Here is a 25,140-nt window from a genome sequence, read left to right as displayed (position 1 = left end):
AAATCGGGGCCAGCAACAACAACAACAACAACAGCAGCGAAAATGGCGACAACAACAAAAAAAACAGTCCAAACAAAGACAACAAGAAAATTAAACCAACACTTGATTGTATATGGAAATCTTAAGTACCACAAAAAAAAAACAGAAAAAAACAGAAAAAACAAAAAGGCTGGAAAAAAAAAATCTCAAATTTGCCGCCTGGTGACGATGATTAAAAACTTTTCGAGACAGTTGACGTTGCAGAAAATACTCCAAAAATAAAGAAACAAAAATGAGCATAAAGAAGAAGAAACAAAATAACCCCCAACAGGCTGCAAAATTAGGTTACTAGCGGGGCGCCACTTGGCGGGGGGTGGGTTGGGCGGTGGCTCGATTGCCGTTGCCTGTCCATATACTTGTGTGCGTGTGTCTGTGTGTGTGTGCGCGTGTTTATGGTCACATATGCAATTTGATTAAAACTTTATATCCTAAAAATTAAAAACAAGAAAGTCAGCTCCTAGTGGTAAGAGCTTGGTGCGCAGATACTTGAGATACATTTGCACGGCAAACACCTGTACACATGTATCCAACTTTAAACAAGCTAGAAAAACTTTAATTTGTTCTGCAATATTCTACATTTTCTTCATATTTTTGTGCAAAAATTTTCAAATTTATAACGTCTAATAAGCAGTTTGAGTGTCATAGCAAGCAGCATACTAACAATATGCAACTGGTGGCTGTCTTGGCTATCAGTGTGGCAGCGCTACACAATGAATGTGCAGGGCTGCCATACTTGGCTATAAAGGCGCGCAATTTAAAATTAAGCAGTTTTTAAGCCACAAGAAAAACTGTTGAATATTTGTTAATATTGATTAGTATCAAGTTAAGTAATACATTTTTCAAGCTCACAAATGTGCCCAACTTCAGTGACCTGCAGCTAAATTAGGTTGATACTCGAGCCTAAATTCTTGACTTTTGCGGCACTTGAATGACTCATTTGACAATGGTTTATTCTAATTTTTTTATTTTTAGTTTTAATTGCATATTTAACTAAATTAAAAAACACTATTCTGATTAGTGATTATTTTCGAATTTGAATTATTTGGATAGGTTTTTTTTTTTAATTAAACAATTTTAATTATTAAAAGTATTAAAATGTATATATTATGCTACAATTAAAAACGTAACATTTAATATATAAAAATGAACAAAGCCGTCAATAACTCTCAAATACCCTTGATAACAGCGCAAAAATAACGGTAATCTTTTTGTAAATAAACATGGCGGCCATGGGGTGAGCCAGTCAGAGAGCCAAACGAAAGAGAACGAAATAGAGAGAGCGAGAGAGAGAGAGATAAAACGAAATCGCTCGCTTGTTATGCGTGTGGGAGAGCTCTGGAATGCGCGCGCTTTTTTGTGAGGGCAACAACAACAAGAGCTACAACACGGTGCGTTATAAACAGGAAGCTTTCTGTACGACTGCACAGCTCGGAGCGCAATTATTGCGCGACTGGCAATCGGCGCGGCAACAACAGCAAAAACGCTGCAGCCGCAAAAACAAAACACAGACTAACGATTGCAAAGCAAATAAAGGTTAAATTGTCGACTGTCGACCGTGCGGTGCGTAAAGGGGCGGGGAGTGCGCCGCCTTCAACGTCGGCACCGACGCCAGGGCTGGCACAAAAGTCGCTCGTCAGTCGCCACTTTGCATTCTAGGAGCAGCTATATAGCTTCCACTCCCATTCATTCAGTTACAACAATTCATTCAGTGTGTGAGTGTTGATGAGGTTAGTTGTAAAAGCCCATTGTGTCGCCAAACGTCAAAACGTCAAAAAGCGCTAAGCAATCAAACGGTAAAATGTTCAAAGTGCAGTGCGTAACCAAGTCAAAGAACAACAAGAAATAAAGGAAGAACACAGTGTAAAGGATTCCCAAAAGCTGGGCTGTGCGCGCTGTGGGCGCTCGTTGACGTGAAATTGTGTTGCATACTTCCGAGCTGGCCGCGAAAATCACAGCGAACATGTTGGTAAGTTGCAGCGCATGAAAGTATGCAATAGTTTTTAAATCTGCTCTGTTAATGTGTGCGAATGCCGTTACATGATAACTGCATATGCTAAGGAATTCAAAAAGAGGCGTAAATATTAACCATATGTATTTTAAACAGAGTGGCTAATTAAAAAAAACAAACTTTAAGGGGCGTTTAATGGGGCTTTATGTAAAAATCTATTCGTGAGGGCAATTAAAAAATTTTCCAACAAATGATTTATTGATTTTTCCGCACTGCGTTTGTGTGTGTGTGTGTGTGTGCGTGTGAGTGCGAGCGTATTGCCTGTCTGTGTGCGTATATTTTTCAGTATGCACTTTTTCCAGAGAAACACCCCGCCATCCCGAAGAGCAACAGCAGCAAACTATTGTCGGGCTCCAAACAACCCCCACAGCTAAAAAGCGCCAACTTCTATTTTTCCATCATCAATACTTTCTCCACATGGAAACAATTGCTATGTTTTTGTCATTGGTATTGGTATTGGAGCAGGCGCTCTATGCAGCAAAAATACCAACCCCCAAAACAATGCACACACTCACACCCACCCACACACGCACACAGACACGCACACACAACGAATTTGAAGCTTCGGCTGCTTTGGCATTTGAAAACTACAAGCGAGCGACTTTTCGCACTGGGTTGGGTGGTGGTTTTTCCTACCACCAGGCGGCGCATATCATAAATTTTGTGTCTATAACAATTTTTGGTTCAGCCAGCTCTCCCCCCCCGGAAGCTACTCCAACGCATCAAAAAACTGCAAAGGAATTGTTGCAGTTTTGAAATCAGAGTGAGAGAGAGAGAGAGCGAAAGAAAAAGAGAGGGAAAGAGAGTGCGAGAGCTTTGTATTTTCGACTGCCCGTTCTCTCTTTGCGCGCATAGTGTCACATAGTTTCAATTCCTCTCCTCTCCCAGCTCAGCTGCGTTCTCAAATGCAATTGCATTGCTCTGTCTTTTTCTCACACTCGCTCGCTCGCTCTCTCTCTCTCGCTCGCTCGCACAGACTCTTTGGCTTTTGTGGGCGTAGTTGGGCGTTCTTTGCATATGGTTTTTGTGCTTTTGCTTTTTATGCAACATATGCGGCATATGCACATGTGTGCGTGTGTGTGTGTGTGCGTGTGCGAATTGACAGTTGTGTGTGTGTCTGTTTTTATTATATAATTTGTATTTTGTTATTTATGCTCCTGCATTTTGTAAAACTAAACTTCTTTCTGGATTTTATTGTTGCTAGGCAATGCTAACAAACGTCGAGGGGGTGAGGGGCGGGAGGGGCGAATTTCGTGTGTGTGTGAGCTGAGGGTTTTATTAGTACATTACATATGTATGTACATGATTTATACGTTATATAAAATGCAAAGCTTTATGCATTTGTATTGCATGCAAGGGATTATGAATATACATGCATTTACATATATCTATCTATATAAGTATATATATCGAGAAACTTTTTCTATATGTGCATGCATACATAAAAGTTATTGGTTTGGGAAATTGTGTATAATTTGTGTGCATTTCAAATGCATCAAAAGTCTGTCGATGACTTTATACCTTGCGCAAATTTAATTACAATCTGAGCGACGACTTATGTTTCATATCAAAGAACTAACCTAATGGGTAAAGGATTATTTTGTTTTTGTACATTTCTAATAAACATTTCTAATGCACTTTTGCACACGATTGGGTCTGAAATGTCAGTTGGTATATTTCAACTAATTTAAGCTCCACATTCGTTATATCCTCGTGTGCAAGTCCTACAGATTGCATTATCTAAGACTAATAAACACATTAGATATTTTCTACTCTATGTTTCCCCACCATTCAACAAGCTTTTATGCAGATTTCCTCCAGCTACTATATAAAACCTATATCCCTAACTCTTTTACTGCTCCATTAGAATTTAGAGATATTTTTGTATATTTCAGTTTGCATGTTAATTCCATACCAAAGTATCAGAAGATTAACGATATTTGTATTCACTTTTAGAGGCTATTACAAGTTTGTCATGAAATGTCTAACGCATAGAAGAAGACTTCTCCGAGCTTATAGAGTATATATATATTCTAAAACGGCATTAACAGCCGAGTTAATAAAAGACATGTCCATGCATCCGTCTGTCTCCTCATATATGTGCCAAATCTTATCAACATCGGACCAAATTTTCATATAACTGCCATACGAAATATTCTGTTTTCCAAGATATTTTCACTCTTCTCACATATCTGCAAAATCTAATTTTAATATGATATAGTTTTAAATATTATAGGGTATAGCTTCTTAGGGAACTCTCAGCATGGTACATACAGTACCACACTATATTGTCTGTCGAAAATGGGATATTATGTCTAAGAAATATTTATTGTGCAAGGCTTATTAGCAGTTTAAAGGATTTCTCGATGTGAATATGGTTTCCCAAAAGTCAAGTCTTTATTACTATATAAAGTCGATATTGTCTGATACTTGATCAGCATTTCAATTAAAATATATATCTTGCATATGTTTATATGTTGCTTTCATTTAAGTATGCGCATTATTTTTCTGGGAAATTTGTTAAAAAACAAATATGCCTGAAATTGCTTTATTTCGAGAGAAGTTGCATCCAAACTAGCGACCATTTCCTGTTGATCAAATTCCAGTTTGACCTGGCACCAGAGTTACCCACTAACAAAAACAAGAAAGCACCCATAGCCCAGAAACCCGTGACTCACAAGCGAGCACAGCCCAACCGCAAAAGCGTATGGCGGGGACTGTATCCAACCACCTCGCACACACACAGACGCACAGACACACAGATAGACAGACATACAGACAGACATGAATAGATGGTCGGCCCACCCACGCCCACGTTTCCAAGTTTTTGTAGTCGGCAAATTGCGCATGCGTTACCCTAGCCGTACCCGCGCCCGCGCCCGCGCCCGGACCCGGACCCGTTGCCGACCCACGCGACGCCATATTGAATATGTGTGAGCGCTGAGCGATCGCAAGCCACCCTCTGGCTATTGTCTGAGCCGTTGTTTGTGTTGTTGTTGTTGTTGTTGCCTTGGCGAGAGGGTCAGGTTTGGCCCCTCTTGAATGTCACTCCATCTTTTTTTTTTTATATATTGTTAAATGAGACGTGACAAAGTGCAGGCAAATCGTGACAATCGGGAAAGAATCGAGTCGCTCCATGCTCAGGGATTTCGTGGTCTGAGCTGGCGCCTTTATAAGTGAAGCCCTAGTCAGCGACACTTTCTCCCAGAGAAGAAGAAGGGCTTCTCAACGGGGCAACAGGTTTCCTCGGAGGTCGAAGCCATGTGTTGCTCTGGCGTTTTGTAATTGCCTTTGCTCATTACGCAGCTTTCGTTATATCACAAATGCGTACGAGCAAAAGGACGGCCAAAAAAAGATTAGCATGGTGCACCCGACAAGTGCAACAGCTGTGATATCGCCCTTCAATGCGCGCCGAGGTTCGTTTGGCATCGCTCGACTTCGTTTTCGATCGGCTGTGTCGCCTTGGCCAGTGGGCCACATGTTTGAATCGGTCTCGTTAGGGCTGCTGCAAACCGGTTCGCTGGCTGCTCCTTTGCAACGGTCGCGTCATCCGCTCGCCACTCGCCACTTGAGTGGCAATGAAGCTTAAAAGTAGGGTGCTCCATTTCACTGAGTAACCTGTTTTGTTTTGCCTGTGATCTGCAATCTGGTGCAATGCGCTGCACTGAAGGCATTTCCGATTCGTACGGCCGGTTGCTGAGATAGATAACAAAAAGGGAAAAGAAAGGATATATTCAATTTGATCGGATTGTAAACGAAATGGAAAGCGCGCGTTATTTTTGATTAACTTGCCGTAGTTCAATGAGCCTAGAAATATATAAAAAAAATAGATATCTTTTTTTACTTTAATACTATTTATTGTTCTATAAGTTTCCTAATAGGAGCTTATTAAAATTCAAATAATAAAAATAATAAATTAATGCAGATGATTCTTGTAATATACGAGTTTTAGATTCAAGTCTAGAAAGTATTCAAATCCTTCAATTTCCTTTCAAAGTTTAAATTATTTAGCTATTTATATATGTATACATTATCAATATGAGTATTAATATATTATCATAACAATCATTAAACATACATACATTTTCGGTAGGGCACCCATGAGTTCATTTAACTGTTTTATATTCACGCACATCCGTATGCATTTAAGCCCATAGTCCTCAATCATTGATGCACTCACATCGCTTCATTCTGATAAAAACAACAATAACAAGAACCGTAACTTTCCGCTACAAGGAACAACAACACTTTTTCTGCGCTGCGCACTAGCGCAGTCGCAGCGCTGCATTATTTGCAGCATCTTCATTGCAGCCATTCAGATTGCGTTAAACTTTCAATTTCATTGGCTTGCCGCGCTGCTCGCGATTTCGTTGTAGTTGCTGTCGAGTGCAGCATTGCACTATTGAGGTATTTCCCATGTGAGTCATGCAATTTGCATAGCATTGACAGAATGTTAAAGCTGAGTTTTGTTCATTGGCTTACTTCAACCTAACCTCAATTCGAGAGCTGCTGCCCACGCTGCAGCCAGCGCCACCCAGCTGCCAACTACCTGCCCAACCTTATGTACATACATATCCACACGCAGACAACCATGTATTGTGTCTACCTGGACTATGTATCAGCACCTCCTCGGAAACGAGCCCAAAAAAGCCGCGGCCACGCTAATGAACGCAACAGTCAATCGTCCCCCGTAGACGACGCCGCCAACAGTAACAGCAACAAAAACAGCCACAAGCAGCAACCCACATGCACGAAGATCATTACCAACCGTCAACCCGCCGACGCCGACGGCCGCGCATAAAAACACAGCAACAAAAATCAAGTTGCGCAGCGGACGCCACACAAACTGACCTGCTTCTGCGCGACAGCGCTGTCGCTATATCGGCAGTGGCAGCGGCAGCAGCACCAACAACAACGCTGTCCAGAAATTCTACAAGCCAACCCACCCTACGCAAAAAACAACAACAATGTTAACTCTACCGCGCTCCCACTCTCGCTCACTGGCGCTCTCACTGTGGCCCACACAACAACAGCTAAAACGTGAATGAGCGGGTGGCTTGCCTTGCCGTGCCTTGCCTGCTGCTGACGCCAACAGAGACAGAGACGCCGGCGACTTCGTCGATTGTTTGTTGCAATTTCTCTTTTATTCGATCATTCGCTGTATAAGGTGGCTGCTTGGGCCCCCTGGCGGCTGTGCACAGTGGACTGAAAGCATTTGTTCAAATGTCTACTTGACACCAAAAATGTTTGCATTTATTGAAATTTGTCATTCATAGAATACCGATTACCCTAAGTTTGAAATAACAGCCATAACCTTTTAATTACCACAGGCAGCGTTGCAAATTTTTCTTCCGACGACACCGACAATTTTAAATCTAGGAAATTAATTTTCATACTGTTGACTTAGCCCACTGTGCGACGCCACTGACGCTGTCGAGCGCGGTCGTTTCAGCAGCAGCTGGCTGCGTCATCGTTCCATGCTTCTCTCCCACATTTTGCCTGGTGTCGGTGACGCTCTCGCAGTCTGTTGGAATTTTTCGTGGCGTTCGGTTCGTTTGCTCGCATCGCATGCATCAGCAGCAACAACAAACAATTTTTATATCGGCCGGCGGCGCGTGTTTTCTAAGATTTTTGGCTAGTGTTTGATTAATTAAAGTGCACAATTAATTGTGCCTAAATGCAATTGATTGCATACTCTCAAAAAAGAGAACAAATAGTGCGAATAACAAGTGCAAAAACAACATCAACAAAAGGACGCTGTACAACAAATGGAAATGGCTTAAGGGCCGAAGAATACAGAGACTAATTGCTAACAGTAAAAGGTACATATGTTTATGTATATAGATAAAGCGCGGATTTATAGTTGATTTGGGGATCAACATATGTAAATACATAATTCGATTATACGATTTTTGTGCCATTGCGTTGTGTGTGTGTTTCTCGTATCAATTAAAATACGCTCAAATTTCAAGGGCGCAGATTTATTTAAGGACGTTGCCAGACTTTTCGAAATGCGAATGAAAATTAAAGTGCATTAAAGTGGCCATACATAAATTAAAATATAATTTCGACGATTGGGCAGAATGGAGTATACCGTTAATCTTAGATAGATGCATTCATATTTAGATATATAGATATAATAATTTGGATTTGATTTGGGTCATCTTTTTTGCCAGGATGCCACTAAATTTAAATATTAATATTTCTTCTTTTAAGAAATTATCGCTGCTAAGGTTTGTCTGTCCAACCCCCCTCGAATCTTCCGTGGACACATGTTACCGCTCAGAACCCATGTGGCTAACAGACACACACACACACATAGGCACCGACGCACACACTTGCATACATTACATAGACTCATCGACAAAAATCATTCCGAAGGCCACAGCTAACAACCACAACCCACAGGTAGCTGGCGGCGCACAAACCGGTTACCCAATTTCCAATTATACACAGACTCAAAAAAAAAAAAACAGCCACTCCAACGCCCAAAAAACGCACCAACACTCACACAACACTCCCAAAAAAAAAAAAAAAAAAGAATGCCCGCGAAGAGTGGGCACCCCTTTCGTGCCTTGGGTCGGGGCCCGCCTGTGGCAATCACAAAAGAGATGCCAGCACACACACGTACCCAAATACCATGAAAACCGAGCCGCAGTCGCCATCGCAGTTGGCCCTCCCTCGCTTGGCGCAGTCGCGACGCCGCGCTGCAAGGGGCAACGATAATGAATGATGTGAAACCCACCACCACCACTAGCAGCGGCAGCGGCAGCGGCAACAACATCCTTGACAGCTTGCGTGTGTTGCCTACACTCTTCCTCCTCCCTCTCCCACACTGACTGTCTGTCTGCCTACCGCCCTCTTTCCGTCTCACACGCACACGCACACTTGTAGCTTCGGTTTTTTTTAATGTGGCCTGGCAACCCTGCGCCTACATTATCCTACTTTCTTTTCATCCGCTGACTGCTCTCGTGTTTCTCTTTACCAAATGCGCAACGCATTCAACTCAAACATACACACACACACTCTCACACACTCATACGCACACACGGTCTTGTGTGAGTGGGTGATGTTTTAAAATCTTGCCTGCCCGTTTCCCCCGGGGCGAACGACGCGACGCGACGCGACGCGACGCCTACCTCAGCCCTATTTATTCTTTTGCCTTGTCGCGTAGCCGTTGCGCTCTTTAATTGCCGCCTCGCTTGGCTCAACTCCCGACTTTCGGTGCTCTCTCTCTCTCTCGCTCAGCGAGCGACGCGACTGACCGTCGCCCGTCGTCTGCTTCTACCGCCTGCTGTTTCGTATGTTGATTTTTTTAGGTTTTTATTTTGGCGTCCACTGCCTAAACAGCGGCCCTCGGCCCTCGTTTTCAGTTTTATTTTATTTTATTTTTTGCCTTCACACCCTTCTGTTAGTTTATCACACAAATTCTTTGCTTGCCCACTGCCGTTTGCTGCCTGCAGTTTCGCCTCTGCCTGCCGCCTGCTAACTGCGACTTCTGACGAATTTCTTACACCCACCCAACGACGACTTTTGCATTATGTACTCTTCACCTCGCCCTCATCGCGTTCGTTCGCTTCGCTTCGGTTTTGCTTTGCTTGGTTGCTGCCTACGTTGCCGCCCCCACACAATTCGGCCCTCTATAATTTGTTGTTGTTGCTCACATTTTGTTGTTTATGCAGCGTCGTCTCCTCTTCGTTTACTTTAACAGTTTTTGCTGCGCTTTCATCATTTCAAGCAAGGAGTTGTCAATGCGGCGATCGGTTTTGGTTACACATACATATAAAGAGATTTATGTAAGCTTAATTAAAGAGTCAAATTCGCGTCTCTTAAATATGACTCGTCTTAAAACGGTTCAGTTTTGAGCTTTGCCGCGGGGATTTTCGCTCTTAGATTAAGACTGAACTTATCTACAACGATTCCCTTTGCCAATGGGAAATTCAGAATTCAATATCCTATTGTGCTGAAGGCTGAATTATCAGAACTAAAAAGAGCAGCGGGCGATCAGTCAATTTCCATAAGCTGAGCTTTTTCTAAGGGGGGAAGTTTGTAGATTAAAGTGCGAAATTAAGAGTATATTTCCCGATTAAAGCTTTAAAGGAATGTACTGGCAATCTCTTACATGCTTTCCGGACCCCTCAGAATCTACACAATGGCCGAATTTCTTGTCGTACCGCTTGCCAATTAGACAACTGCCTATCGTACGGTATCTCTCTCTGTGTATAGCGACGCACCCCATCTAAAACGACCAACCCACACACACACACACCCGCAATCGCTCCCTCTGCGGCTCATTTAAGTTCAAGTTCCCATGAACAAAGGCGCGACCCCAAAACGCAGCCAGCGCAAACTTCACAAACTAAATTACGCACTTCCCGTCGGGGCATGGCCGTCGATCTTTAGGGGAGGGTGGCATGCGGAAAGACAACGGGACGATCGGCAATCGACAATCGGTTACCTGCCTGCCAAGAGGGTTGCTCGTTGCACCGACCGACAAATCGACCAGACGACCGACCGACCGACCGTCCGACCCCAGTGAGCAACAATCTCACCAAAAATCACATAGGAATTTCCTGTTACAGCGTCCTCGCCTCCCCCGACCCGTCCTGGCTCATGCAAGTTACCTGCCCGAGAGAGTTTACCTGTTCCGTAGCAGCAGCAACAGCAGCAGCTGTTTGTTTTGCGGCTTTCAAGGTTTCTACTTTTTACCTGTGGCGTCTCCGAGTCGCGTCCCCTTTCCAACCAACAACCAGCAGCCACCCCATTGCGTAGGATTTCATTTCATTTCACTTGTGGACCATTCGCCGCTTTCAAACCTGGGTTGGGCCTGGGTCTGGGCCCTGAGCTCAGTCCCTCTGTGTAGGGGGAGGGGTTAGCAGCTCTTGGCTTGATTATATTTTGGTTTGGTTTGGTTGGGTTTGCTCGTTTTATCGGGCCTGTCTCTTCGCTGGCGTGGCCCGAAAACGAGAAACTCGTCTTCAGTCCCCGTCGCTGCTTTGTGCTTTGTGATCATCATTATCTGCGTTTCGCTGCCTCATTCTATGGGGCAGCGACTGCGGACGGGGCTGAGGCTGAGGCCGGGGCCTCGCAATGCTGCCGGCGCATCGCCATCGCCTCCTCCTACTACAATTTGCCTAAAACCTCAACCGTTTTTCAATATTCAACGTTGGAACGGCCCAAAAACCAAAAACAAAAAAAACACACACACGAAACGTCGACGAAGGTTGTTGTGAAATTTCATTATTGGGTCTTTTTCTGTCGGAGTCTGTGTGACGAGCGTGTGCGTCTGCGTCTGTGTCTGTGTCTGTGTGTCGGTGTGTGTGTGAATGCCTGCTGCTGCTTCTTCTGTTGCTGCTGTTGTTGTTGTTGTCGTTGTTATTTTTAAGAGGCGTCCAGCGTCAACAACTCAACGTCGAATTTTGGGCTGGGTTTAGAGCACATACTTATACATACAAACGGATAAATAAATATACACACATATACATATGTATGTATGTATGTAGTCAAACGCACTGCTGGACAACCTGGGCGAACATCAACCCTAGATCAGTGTCAACTCTATGTATCCCAATGGAACCTACAAAAGAACAACCATGATCATATCAATGCATTGACTGCTAATCTAATTTCATTAGGAATCAGTTTTGATGACTTGATGTCCTTTAAACAATAATTAAAGACAAATGTGTCATTTAAGTAACATTCATTTTTGCCATGTTGCAAAATTAAAAATCATAAATAAGATAACTGTCGCTTTAACTTGGAATAATATGGTTTTTATAAAAGTGTTAAAGAATATTTAAAAACGACACAATTCTTAAATAAACGAAACAATGTTCCAGAAACAATCCTTCGGGAAAAATCTCCCACATTTAATCCCTGTCGAAATTTAAACATTAAATAGGAATTTATAATTTCGAACTCGCTGCTGCTAAATTAAGTGCAGAGGGTCTGTCAGGTGTAACAAATCGCAGATGTATTTCATTAATATATATATGTATATGTATACACTATATATGTATATAGCATAATTGGTCATCCCTTCTAACCTGGCTTATCCACTTGTCAGCTGGTTATGCTCAACCCCTAAGCGCAAGTGCCGAACATGCCAGAGTCGAGCAACAGGCTGGAAAGGAGTCTCCCTCTGGCGGCAGCTGCAACCTGCTCGGCAACCCTAGAGCCGACAGGCTGTACGTATGAAAAACCACCCCTAAAATGAAGCAACTGCATAAATTTCTACCCTGCCCCAGAGGGGCACAGATCGAAAGACAGGCAGTCAGAGCTCAGGATCGGTGCACATGTTGCTTGGGCAGCATTTCAAGTAAAAGGCAAAGATTTCATAAGAAAACGCAGGCTCAGGCTCAGGCTCTGGCTCTGGCTCACTGGCCCGGGGAGGAGAAGGAGGAGGACAAGGAGGAGGAGTAGGGTGCAACTGACACTTGAAAGAGGGACGCCAGACGCAAACGTCGCCATTTTTTCTTGCTGCCAGCGCATGTGCAGCAGCAGCAGCAACAGCAGCCGCAAGAGTGGCAGCGCCTGCATTTTGGGTCGTTCGACAACGTTTTATGAGGGCGCGCACCTGCCAACAGCTGCCAGCAAAGCGACAACAGCAACAATAACAACAACGACAGCAACAGCAATAATAATAAGCATAGCCAAAAGCTGAAGTCAGAGAGACGGCTAAATGCTATATGACTTGGCCCGAATCGAACCCAACTGAACTTAACTGATGGCTGCCCTTGAAGATGTTGCTGCTGTGAATGTTGCTCCGGTGAATGTTGTTGCTGCTGCTGCTGTTGTTGTTGTTGCTGTTGTTGTTGCTGCTGCAAACGCCCACAAGGCAATGCCACCAGCACCACCCAAAAGCAACAAACAGACAGACATACATACATGCATATATATGTATACACACACACACATACACTCGCACACACACAAAGAAACCAGCTTTAGAGCGCTGCGCTCATTGCTTTGTTGTCTGTCCTACGTCTTGCCCAAAGCTCAGCTCAAAAAGAAGACGCCAAAAAAAAGCAGCAGCAGCAGCAGCTGCCGTCGCATCGTTTTGCTGTTGTTGTTGTTGTCTTCGACTGGCCACAAAAATTACCACCTGCCGCCCATATAAAGCTGCTGTTACTGCTGCTGCTGCCCTCTGCGCCTTCACAGACACTCACATACACACACACATACAGCGCCCGCAGAGCTGCTGCCCAAAGCAACGCTGGCGGATGTCTGCTGCGCAGCTGCCAAAAGTGCAAAAATGTAAAAAAAAAAATCGTAAACGCAGCGCTTACATATTAGCTGCACACATACACATAAGTGTATACATATATTTTATATATATGTATGTTTTGCTATTTTGTATATATTTTATTTTTGTCAAATTTGTTGTGCCAACCCCACTCTCCCTCTGAAATGGACCCACGCAACAACACCAATGCAATCGACAGCCCACACGCATGCGCTGCTGCTGCTGACGCTGCTGCTGCGTAGGCGTGTGAAGCAGCGAAGCGCTGCCAAGAAAATCATTTATCGTTACGTTCCCGGCTGCTGATTGTGCTGTTGGTTTCGTTGTTGTTGTTGTTGTTGTTGTTATTGCTGCTCGCTCGCATATAAACTGAAGATTTTATTTAGCTGTCGTTCGACCGATCGTTGAGTTTAGCTGGACACAACAGCTGTTAGACACCCACCCACCCATTTTAGCAACATGTTGTTGTGGTTGTTGTCTTTGATGCTAGTGTGTATCGACGTATCACGCTGCTAATGCCAGATAGAGTCGCGGCACAGTGGTACAAGAAGCTGCAAATCTTAAGAACTTAAAATGATGAATTTTATTTTGTTTAGGCTTATTAAAATAACACAGATTAAATGATTCTAAAATTATATTTGAAATTAAGTTTAGTTGATCAGTTGTAAGATAAAAAGTTGCAATCAAATATTTTCTCCCTTGGGGAGATCTTCAATCTTTTATAATATAGAAAATTAATTCGAATTCGTAAATTATACCCAAGAAGGTGCATTTTCAATTACAGTGAAAAACTTCTGAAAAGAATTTTCATTAGAATGAGTTCGAAGCCAATATAATATTTTAATAAATATGTATACATTTTTAAATGTGCGTATGTTTAACTTGCACACATTGCATGTGCTTTTCAATTTAGTCGATTAGTTACATTTGGCAAGGCGCCGCCCTAACAATTAGCTTGCCCCACTGTGCACACCATCAAGCAAAAGCGCTTTTTAATAACTGCGTGTGGCTTTGGAAACGACAGACGGCTGCTGCTTGGCGTTAACATGTCATTAGCTGCTGCTGCTGCCGCTGTGGTGCCTGTGAGCCGTGTGCTGCCCGTTGTCCATTGCCCATTGCTCGTTCTCTGTTGCCGCCCTCCTCTCATCTCCACTCCACTCCCCTTGTCTCGTCTCTTGGCCTTTCACCGTTCACCGCAACAACAACAGCTTTTAGTAATGTTGTGGCTCACCCTGAGCTGCCATCGGGTCGGCTCGGCCCACGGGTGTTAAAATGTCTATGTATATACATATATATATATATGTGCATATGTACATTCATACATACATATATTTAACTGCGCACGCAGCACACACTCAAAACTATGGCTTTGCTTCTCCACATGGCAATTTAGCGCTTTGACGCCCGCCCCCTAACGGGTAGTATACAAATACACATACATACATTAACACATACACATGTAGCACACGCAACGCAATTCTGACGAATATTATCAGCGAAAAAAGAAGGAAAAAAAAACAAACAGCAACAGCAATTGGAGCTGCTGCCATATTTGAAGAGAAGCCACCCAATAATGCGTTTACCGTTAACAGTCAATCGTCCGGCGGCATCTGCAAAACGAAAGACACCAGCCGACAGCTGGACAAAAAGAGCGACGATCGGAAGACGTGCGCCCTGTCATGCTTTTACTCTCTTTGCGCTGTTTTGCTCTCACTCAATTATTACTAAAGCAAAAGATCTCCAACCGGCATTTTTTTATGTTCAGCTGCCAACCGGTTTGTGCTCTCTGGGGCTCTCGCCCGCTCTTTCACTCTCGTTGACTCCCCCAAATCGCGCTGTCATTGCGGCGGCGGCGGCGTTGCTGCTGCTGTGGCTGCCAAAGCTGATGTCGGTTTTTGCACACCCACCACAGGCGGCGACGCTGACGGCGACGGATCGTTGTATTTGTTCTTGATGGTGCGCGTGTTAGAGTTGTTGTAAATTGATTTTGTTGTTGCTGCTGCTGCTAGCGGCGACGACTGTTGCGCCCATTTTCAGCCCACTCGCTGACGCGCCCGTTCGACGGCGTCGTTTTCTGTCTCTGGGTTTTTTTCTGTTTTGTGTTTTTGTTTTTTGCTGCCTGCTATTAGCAAAGCGGATGTTGTTGTTGTTACTGTGCCTGGCCCCAACCAAGCACCCACACACGCTTCTGCTGTTGTTGTTGTTTTTGTTGCTGGCAACGCATGACATTTTGTTGTTGTTGTCGTGTGTTTGTGAGTCTATCGCTCGCCCACAAAAGTTGACCCCATCGTTGGCCCTTCCTTATCGGACTGTGCTTTCGGGAACTTTTAAAAATACATGTAGTTTGCAAAACAATTTGAAAATTTGCAATTTAAAGAGTTTAGAAGGCAAAAACGATAATACAGTTATGTAAATGTAGCCAAACTTAAATTTCATCGCATATGTCGCGAAAGTATCCTTTAAATTAAAATTTAATTAAATTAAATGTATATATGTATGTTCAACGCATGTATGTATGAAAATATATGTATAACATATATATATTCACACACATATGTACACATATGTTGGTATATGCGTCGTTTTAGTTAGGTTGATCTTGAGCTGAGACAAAGTCAAGTCCCACCCAACAACAACAATAATAACAATAACAATAACAATGCCCTTGGCTTGAAAAACCACACGCAGCGAGTCAATCAAAGAGAGTGGGTGGGGAGGGGTAGGGCGCTGAGATCCGCAGGCGCAGACATACCCAACAAACTAAACTCACAGCCGCCAAAAGCAAAAGCGAAGCAAAGCAAAGAAACGAATGAAATAAGCAAGAAGAAGAAGAAGACACAAACGCCCCCAATGGCGCAAAGTGTGGGCAACAACTGTAAAAAGCACACGAAGCATAAAATCAAATATGCAAAAAAAGAGTCAACAACAAAAATACCCATACGAAATATGAGCCGAAAAGAAACGAAAGAAAACACGCTTCGGTACGGTCACATACAAAAGCCAACAATTCTTCCATTCCTTACACACATCCATATGCATACACATACACACACACACACCACTCCCCACCGGGTCGGCCCCTCGCCCATATTCGGCATGGGCCTGGGCCTAGGCGTGGGTGGGTGGCTCCGGCTGTGTTGGCTCTGGGCCATCGAAACGTGCCCATGTCCCATGCCCATAACAAAAACCAACACCAACAATTTTGTCGCCCCACAAATGATTTGCGTGTTGTTGTTGTGTGTCAGCATCTCACTTGAAAAATGAGGCGCAGCCACCAGCAACATGTGGGCCAACAGCAACAACACCAACAACAACAAGAAGCCACCCACCAAAAACAACAAACGTGCCGCAAAAATTACAACGCCAACAATTTGTGTTGTTGTTGCTGGCAATTTGTATTGCATTTTTATGAGATGCGCTTAGGAGTCCGTTCTGCAAGTTGCAAAGATTTTGGGCGCGTTGCCTTCTCAATGGGGTTCTTTGTACCTGGCATGCAAAAGACGTCTGTTGTTGTTGGTGTCGTTGTTGCTTCTGAAGATGTTGTCGTAATTTTATTAATGCATGCAGCACAACACACGATTCGCGCTCAACCTGAATTGGCAGGTTACAAAAGTGTCGAAAATGTTTTTGATTAGCAGAAGAAATCAAAAGGCTTATACATTATAATAATTTTTATGAAATATTTAAAATGTTTATTACATATAGAGTGTAAATTTAAGTAGGAAGAAGCCCCAATATATCCCATTCACAAAATTGCACTTATATAAAAACCATTTTCGACACTCTTGTCGCCAGTCAAACAAGTGGTGAATAAAAAAGTCGTAAACAAAATGTGTGCTCAAACTCGCTGCTTGCGCCTGCGCTGACGCTGACTCAGCTGATGCTGCGCAAACGTCGCCAGCAGCAGCAGCAGCGGCAGCAGCAGCAGTCGAAAACCCCCGCGTGTCCTCCCCCATTGCTAGGGCCCAAGGCAGGCAGGTTCGCGGTGTGTCAACAGCCAATTCCCAGAATTGACGTCGATTGGGGGCTTTGGGTATTTTGTGTGCCGGATGTGAATGTGCGTTTAGCTTAGACACACTGACTAACTTAGAATACTCTCTCTCTCTCTCTCTCTGTCTCTCTCTCTCTCTCTCGCTCCATCTGACACATTTTCTCCGTTTCGATTGCAGTTTTCAAAGCGCTTACGTGGAGGCATCAGCGAGAGAAGCAGTCGCTGCAATTTTGGTGCACCGCGCCCGCAAGCCAAGGCCAAACAGTCGCAGCAATGGCAACACTAATCCCGGCGACAGGATGCAACCCAGCGAGCGCACAGTCCTCACATGTTGAGGCCACATATGAAGATATGTTCAAGGAAATCACACGCAAACTATACGGCGAGGAGACCGGCAACGGCTTGCACACGCTCGGCACTCCGGTGGCTCAGGTGGCCACCAGCGGACCCACTGCGGTGCCCGAGGGCGAGCAGCGCTCGTTTACGAATTTGGTAAGTCTATCAATAAATTGAATCAATGAACGAATGAAGCACTCATTTGGCAACTTGGCTTAGCAATTGCTACTAAAACCAAATTGAAAACAATATTTTATTAGCTCGGAATTATCAATGAATCAATTTTGAATAGTTGGAATAGTTGATAGTGATTCACTTTTTAGTGAAACCTATTCGAACAAAATTATTAAATTGAGATTAAATACTTAATAGTTTATATTGTTAATTATCAGCAATTAGTCAATCCATATCTTTACAAATATCAATTTAATTTGCTTACAGTGGTTCAATGTCATTGAAACTGAGTTCCACTGAAACTTATTTACCTATGATTTTATATATTATCAATAAAATACGACTCAAATTAAATAATAATAAAAATGGTGTCGATAAAGTCATCAATCTCTAGAAATTTAATAATGAACTATTAATTAGATAAATTGTTTTAGGTATAAATTTCTAAATTTAGTGTTATGCCTTTAAAAACGTGAAATCTTAGAAATCATTTGAGTTGACTCAGTAAGGTACGATCGATGATTAACTATAATAATTACATTTATAAATCGATATCAAAATATTTTCGAGTTTCCTTCGAATGAATTACAAAGTTTTTTAAAGAATTACTCAACAATTAGTTGTAGATATATTTTTGCGATTTTGCATAACAACCGAAATAAATTTAATCCGAATCATATCAGCTAGCAAACACATATAACAAATGCAATATATTTGTTTAATTATAACGTAATGTTTTATAATCGATTATTTTGACAGCAACAAATCGATCGCACCGCAGCGCCCAGCATTGAATACGAAGCAAGTGGTGCTGCGGGCGGTGGCAGCGGCAACAACGTGGCCACAACCCAGGCCAATGTAATCCAGCAACAACAACAACAACAACAGCAGCAACAGCAGCAGCAGCAACAATCAGAGTCGGGTAACTCTGTGGTAGTCAGCGCGAGCGGCAGCGGCGCCTCAGTGGTGCCGGCGCCCAGCGTCGCCGCCGTGGGCAGCTTCAAGTCCGAGGATCATCTGAGCACGGCTTTCGGCCTGGCAGCGCTCATGCAGAACGGCTTTGCCGCCGGCCAGGCGGGCCTGTTGAAGGCCGGCGAGCAGCAGCAGCGCTGGACGCAGGAAAGCGCCGCAGCCGAGCAGCAGCAGCCGCAGCTGGTCCAGTGGACCACGGGCGGCAAGCTGCAGAGCTATGCGCACGTCAGTCAGCAGCAGCAACAGCAGCAGCAGCAGCAACAACAACAACAGCAGCAGCAACAACAGCAGCAGCAGCATCAGAGCACGCCCAAGTCCAAGTGAGTAGCTATCGAATGGAATATATAAATATAAATGCAAATAAAAACAATCGCTTGGTTTTCAAAATAGAAAACATCGTCAGGAGCATGCGGCAGAGCTGATTTATGCCAGCCCCTCGACATCGGCGAATGCGGCACAGAATTTGGCCCAATCCACGCCCACCTCAGCGCCCACCAATTCGAGCAGCAGCAGCGGCGGCAGCAACTCGTCCGGCGGCAGCCGCAAGAAATCCTCCCAAGCACAGGCAGCCGCCGCCGCGGCAGCTGCCAATGGTGTGCACATAGTCAAGCGCTATGCCTGCACCCATTGCCCCTACTCAACGGATCGTCGGGATCTGTACACACGCCACGAGAACATCCACAAGGACGAGAAGCCCTTTCAGTGCTATGCCTGCCTCAAGCAGTTCAATCGCGCCGATCACGTCAAGAAGCACTTTCTGCGCATGCATCGCGAGCTGCAGTATGACATCAACAAGACGCGACGCCATGTGCCTGCCGGCAGCGGCTCCGGCGGCGGCGGCGGAGGCGGCAGTGCGCATCATGCCGGCGGACGCGGCAATGTGACGATCAATGCAACGGGCGTCAACATTGACAATGCGTTCCTGGAGGCACAGCGACATCCCACCTCGACCAGCATGAGCATTGTGGAGACCATCGAGGCGGTGGCATCCGCTGCGGACATGCCGCTGGCCCAGCTCAAGCAGGAGAAACTGGACGATGGCTCTGTGCTGCCGCTGCATGTGGGCGCCGTCATGAACAGCGCCCAGCAGCCGGTGGCCAGCTCCAGTTCCGGCTCCGGCAGCAGCAGCGCCGCCGGCTCTGGCCTGCTGAAGCCCAAGCGCGAGAAGCGCTTCACCTGCTGCTATTGCCCCTGGTCGGGCGCCGACAAGTGGGGTCTCAAGCGCCATCTCAACACCCACACAAAGCCATTCGTTTGCCTGCTCTGCGATTACAAGGCGGCGCGCTCGGAGCGCCTCGCCACCCACGTGCTCAAGGTGCACAACAAGCGAGCCTGCAGCAAGTGCTCCTATCTGGCTGACACGCAGGAGGAGTTCCAGGCCCACATGAGTGATGTGCAGTAAGTAACCATCTCCATCTAGCTCTCTCTCTCTCTCTCTCTCTCTCTCTATTTTTTGAGCTGAAAATACATAAGCTGTGATAGAGAACTGTGCTTATAGATCTAATTTGAATCCTGGAAGAAATTCCAATAGTCAAAAGTCTTTATCATTATATGATATGATGGAACGACAAATGTACCAAAGAAAACGATTCTGCAGAAGAGATACAGAATTTTCTTATTAAGAGTGTGTATTCGTACGATAACAGTTCCATTCTTCCCACCTTTAAAAAGCAACTACTATCTTTATAAAAGAAAGCATTTTTCCATACATTGTAAAATAAATCAAAATGTAGGTGCAGATAATGATCCGGATAAGGTAGATGTGACATAATATCTATGAATTACATCTGCAGATTATAGATTAGAATAATCAAACTTAACAATCGTTAACCTATTTCTAATCCGGAATTGTACGAAAGATATTTGATTCAGGTCGATACTAGTATCCTTTTAAAACTTGTACAATTAGATTAGATACAATTGGATTTTGTAGTATTTCAACTTCTATTTTATAGATATATATATTATATTATTTGTCTAAATATTATATATAATATTAAGATATTATATGATAGGAATATTTAAGACTTACAGAAGCAGTTTGAGAGGAACTGAACTCAAACTAGGCACAAATATAGATTATGAATTATAGAAATTAGGATACGATGCCATGAATATCTATAAATACGATCTATTGATTATAGAATGGAATAAAGCAATTAAAAGGTTAGGTCGAAGTCGGAAACATTCCAAATGGAACACATTTAGATATCATATTATATGATAGATTTTCGATAAAGTTTAGAGATAGATAATGTGTCCTCTTTGAGCGTGAATTAATTCATCCCAATCGTCTGTCTCTCGTCTTTTTGCTGAAAACCCAACTTGTTTCTGTTTAAACCTTACGCAGTCCGCACGATAATCGTCCGGCGCGCAGCAGCAGCAGCAACAACGGTGGCAACAACAACAACAGCGGAAACAACAACAACAGCGGCAACAATGGCAGCAACAATGCAACACATAGCCAGAACTTGAATGTCTTGCGAACGATTGGCAACACGCTGGTGGCCAACAATCAGCTGAACACGTTCCACAATGCCGGCAATGCTTTTGGGTAACGTTCTCAGACCGCCTTCCCCTACCCCTACTCCAAGCGCGCACAATGCTCCTAACTCTAGTTACTACCCTCGTTCTTGTTCTCTCAACTCGTTCTCGCCCCCACTATGATCCACACTACTACTACCACACTTACCGCTCTGCCCCCACCTCAACGATCTACACTTAACGTGCTGCAGCTCGTCGAGCGGCGGTAGCCAAACCGTTGGCAATGTGAGCGGCAGTGGAGCCGTTACCATCTATACCACCACCACCAATGAGGGTGTGACTGGAGGCAGCGGCGGAGGCGGTGGCGGCGGCGGCGGCAATATCACGGGCGGCCCCTTGCAGGAGATCATTGTGAATCCCACGTCGATGGTGGGCTGGCGTCTCAGTGCCAATGGGTCTTTGATACCACCGCATGATCTGCTCACCGGCAGCCTGCCGAATGCGGCCACACAGAAACGCGGCTCGGAGCGTTTATTTCAATACCTCGAAGCCGAGGGCAGCGATCCGGAGGACTATGCGCGGTATTTGCCTCACCACAGTCATCAGTTGTCATCAATATTAACTTGGTGTTGTCCTTTGCTTTGTTAACTTTTTCATTTGTATTGTCCTGTGCCTTGTTGCCAGTTTTCACATTTTCGTTAAATCTTCTTTGCTTTTATCATTTGCTAGTATTTTTACAATTACATTGCTGCCAATATTCACCGTTTCACTATTTATTTGAATTATTTTACTCAAATATTTATTGATAGAATGAAATTATGTTTGGGTTTTCCATATAAATATTTTATGTGTATATATTGTTTCCTTATTCCTATTGATTTGATCGCTCTCAAATTATACAGAATATTATTTGTTATTTGAATTAATGAATTATATTTTCCCCTGCGTTGTTGTCAAATTTCATCATACTGTTTTATTTGATGTTATTTGTGCTGTTCTAATGATTTATATTTTACAATTTCATAAAATTATACTATAATTGCAAACTTGATGCGTTGTTGCCAAATTTCATCATTTATTTCGATGCTTCTGTTGCTGTATATTTAAATATATAATTTAAAATGTTGTCAACTTTCAAGTTTGGCTCCTATTTGGTGTAAAATTAAAAGTTGAATTTATATTAAAAATTTTTTTTCCATGCGCTGTTGCCAAAATTCATAATTTTGTTCCGTTTGTTTGCTGCGTTTAAATTTGTGTATAAAACTTTGTGTTTATTTTGACTTACATTTTTACTCATTATCTTTTGTTTTACCATTCTCCCATAATAAGACCCAATCTGATCTCATGTGTTTTTTTGTCACTCTTACAGTCTGCTAAAAATGGACGCCATTAGTCGCAACACAGCTTCGGTCGCTCAGGATTTTCATAAAGCGGGAGGCGTGCACGAGTTGAAAATACCAGCTAATCATCAACTCCTGTTCAATAATAAACTGCCTTCGCAATGGACGACACGAGAGGCTGCTGCGCTACTGCACAGCCTGAGCAGCATGGGCGGCCATCACAGCGGCAACACCAACAGCAGCAGCAACATCAACGGCAGCAGCAGCGGCGCCGGCGGCAGCAACATTGCACAGCGTCAAAAGTTTGGCGTGATACGCGCCAGACAACACTCGACGGGAGAGGATGATGAGAATACGCCCTCATCGGCATCGTCATCCTCGTACTCGGGTGATGAGTACAACATGTCGGGCGCAACCTCACCAATGAAACTGTCGCGTCATGCCAACAGCAACGGTAAAAGCTTGCGAGCTGCTGATGAGAGCGAGCACAAAGAGCAGAGCAACAAGGCGTTGATGGCAACGGCATTTCTGGAGGCAGCAGCCTACGAACAAACGGCCATCGAGCTGCTCGCCAGCAAACGAAAGCTCAAAATTGAGTATGACGAAGATCAAGAGAATCAACAACAACAGCAGCAGCAGCAGCGAGTGCAGCTTATTAAATCGTCTCCCGCGTATAAACTAAACAACAACAACCATAACAATAATAATAATAACAACAACAGCTATTTCAAAGAGAAATCTCACAGAAATGCCGTGCATCATCGTCAAGATGATAAAGAGAACAACACCAGCAGCACTGAGGCAACAGCAGCGGCAGCCGCAGCAGCGACGGCGGCAGCAACTGCTGCTGCTGCTGCGGCAGTGGCTGCAGTAACAGCAACACCGAACAGCAGCAGCAACAACAACAATAATAACAACACACCCTTTCTCACACAAATGGAATATCAGAATCTCAATCGCATTGGAACACAATTTCAGAATTATGTTAAGGATATTATTAACAAATACTATGCAGCTGAGACGCCCCTAATGCTGGCTGCTGCCGCAGCAGCGCTGCCAACAGCAACGACAACAGGTCAGCAGCGGGAACGAGAGCGTGAACGTGAGCAAACGTTGTCGCCCAGCAAGCGGCGACGCCTACTGAGCGAGACCGAGGAGTACATAGAGTATCTGCGCAACAAGGAGGACATCACGCTTACCATAACGCCCAAGGTGCCTAACAGCAGCAGCAATAACAGTGCGCCGTTAAAGTCAACAGCAGCGCCGGCTTCACAGCCGCAGTCGCTACTCAAACGTCAGCTGGATCTGGCAGCACCACGCAAAAGTCCCAAGAAAGTACCAGCAGTAAATCAAAATGCTCTCAACAACAGTAGCAATACCAACAACAACAACAGCAACAGCATCGCCTGCAGCAGCGCTGCTAACGCCTCGCGCAAGTCCTTGAATCAGCTGGCAACGCTGCTGCCACTGCTGGCCGATGCAGCTAGCAAGCAAGAATATTTAGCGGCGCCGCTGGACTTCAGCAAAAAGTCTGAGGCAGAGACGGCACGCAGCTCACGTAAACAGTCGCAGCCAAAGAAAATACGTCTCGCCCCCGAGGTGGTCGTAGCCATGCTGCGGGACAAGCATCTAAATAAGCTGGTGCATCAGAGATTGGGCTGCGCCAGCTGCTCGGCCAGCCGGCGGCGCAATGGCGGCGGCATAAGCTTCAACTACCACACGCTTGGCTCTCTGGCGCTGCATCGGTTTTGGAAGCATCGAGCTTTGAAGGTCGCGTCGCGCGATTGTAGGCAGTGCAGCGCACGGTTTGAGCGGCGCTACAGTTTACAGCTGCATCGCCGGCTTAGGCATGCCAAACTGTAAAGCGTACACAAACTTTTAGCTCTCTATCACTCTCACTCTCTCTCTCTCTCTCGTTTAGAGAAAACACTCTCTCATTTATTTTAGCAAATGTTTTGCTTGCCATATACATTTATTATGCATTAGGCGTTAACATTGAAAATTCATTAAAAATTTGCATTTATTTGTTAAATTTTAAGTTGTGATGTACCTGAAATATGATTTCTCTTTACAAAAAAAAAAAAAGAAAACAAAAAAGAAAAATAAGAAAAAACAAAGATAAAAAACAAAAATCATTTATAAACAATAATGTAGAAAGCAACGCCCCCATTTCGATAAATTTCACATTATATTCATTGTATAATTGAGGTTATGTAAAAGACACACACACTTACACACTAATACACAGGTATACTCACCTTGTAGTGTTAAAAAACAACAACAAAAGAAACCCATACACTTAAATATTTATAAAGAACACACTTAATAGAATCTAGGAAGAGATATTCGATGAGCATTTATCAAATGTCCTGAGATTCGTTGCAAAATCATTTGTGAAGCAAAATAGCTTTAATTTGCCATTAAAAAACTTCATCATTTAGTTACTTAATACGAGTATAATTTTTGCCATTTTGAACATAGCGCGAATGTTATTTTCTAGTTGTTTAAGTTGTATTCCCTACACACATACATTTACATATACACACACACA

General features: G+C 44.0%; 1 protein-coding gene across 3 annotated transcripts; it reads left to right on the top strand.

Annotated features, from left to right (window-relative positions):
• Positions 1-1,743: 1,743 nt before the first annotated feature.
• Positions 1,744-24,621, top strand: chn (charlatan). 3 transcript variants are annotated; one of them, XM_064695734.1, is made up of 7 exons: positions 1,744-2,005; positions 17,462-17,775; positions 18,553-19,085; positions 19,156-20,163; positions 21,116-21,319; positions 21,501-21,830; positions 22,619-24,621. In XM_064695734.1, exons 2-7 carry the CDS (start codon positions 17,557-17,559, stop codon positions 24,450-24,452), a joined length of 4,128 nt encoding a protein of 1,375 aa, XP_064551804.1. In that variant the 5' UTR covers positions 1,744-2,005; positions 17,462-17,556; the 3' UTR covers positions 24,453-24,621. The 3 variants fall into 3 exon arrangements, with proteins under 3 accessions (XP_064551804.1, XP_064551802.1, XP_064551805.1); XM_064695732.1 differs by lacking the exon at positions 1,744-2,005 and adding an exon at positions 7,568-7,869; XM_064695735.1 differs by lacking the exons at positions 1,744-2,005; positions 21,116-21,319; positions 21,501-21,830 and adding an exon at positions 7,569-7,869.
• The last annotated feature ends 519 nt before the right edge of the window (positions 24,622-25,140 follow it).

The sequence above is a fragment of the Drosophila montana genome, unplaced genomic scaffold (assembly GCF_035044405.1).
Source record: "Drosophila montana isolate Dmon_TW-CO22-7 unplaced genomic scaffold, ASM3504440v1 contig_3833_1, whole genome shotgun sequence".
NCBI lineage: Eukaryota > Metazoa > Arthropoda > Insecta > Diptera > Drosophilidae > Drosophila > Drosophila montana.
This window is presented reverse-complemented; position numbering and strand designations above follow the sequence as displayed.

Bases quoted from the DNA above. Each gene is read 5' to 3' on its own strand.
- chn (XM_064695734.1), top strand. From the start codon at position 17,557: ATGGCAACACTAATCCCGGCGACAGGATGCAACCCAGCGAGCGCACAG. The intron at 17,776-18,552 runs GTAAGTCTATCA...TTATTTTGACAG, and splicing joins AGCGCTCGTTTACGAATTTG to CAACAAATCGATCGCACCGC. The intron at 21,320-21,500 runs GTAACGTTCTCA...AACGTGCTGCAG, and splicing joins AATGCCGGCAATGCTTTTGG to CTCGTCGAGCGGCGGTAGCC.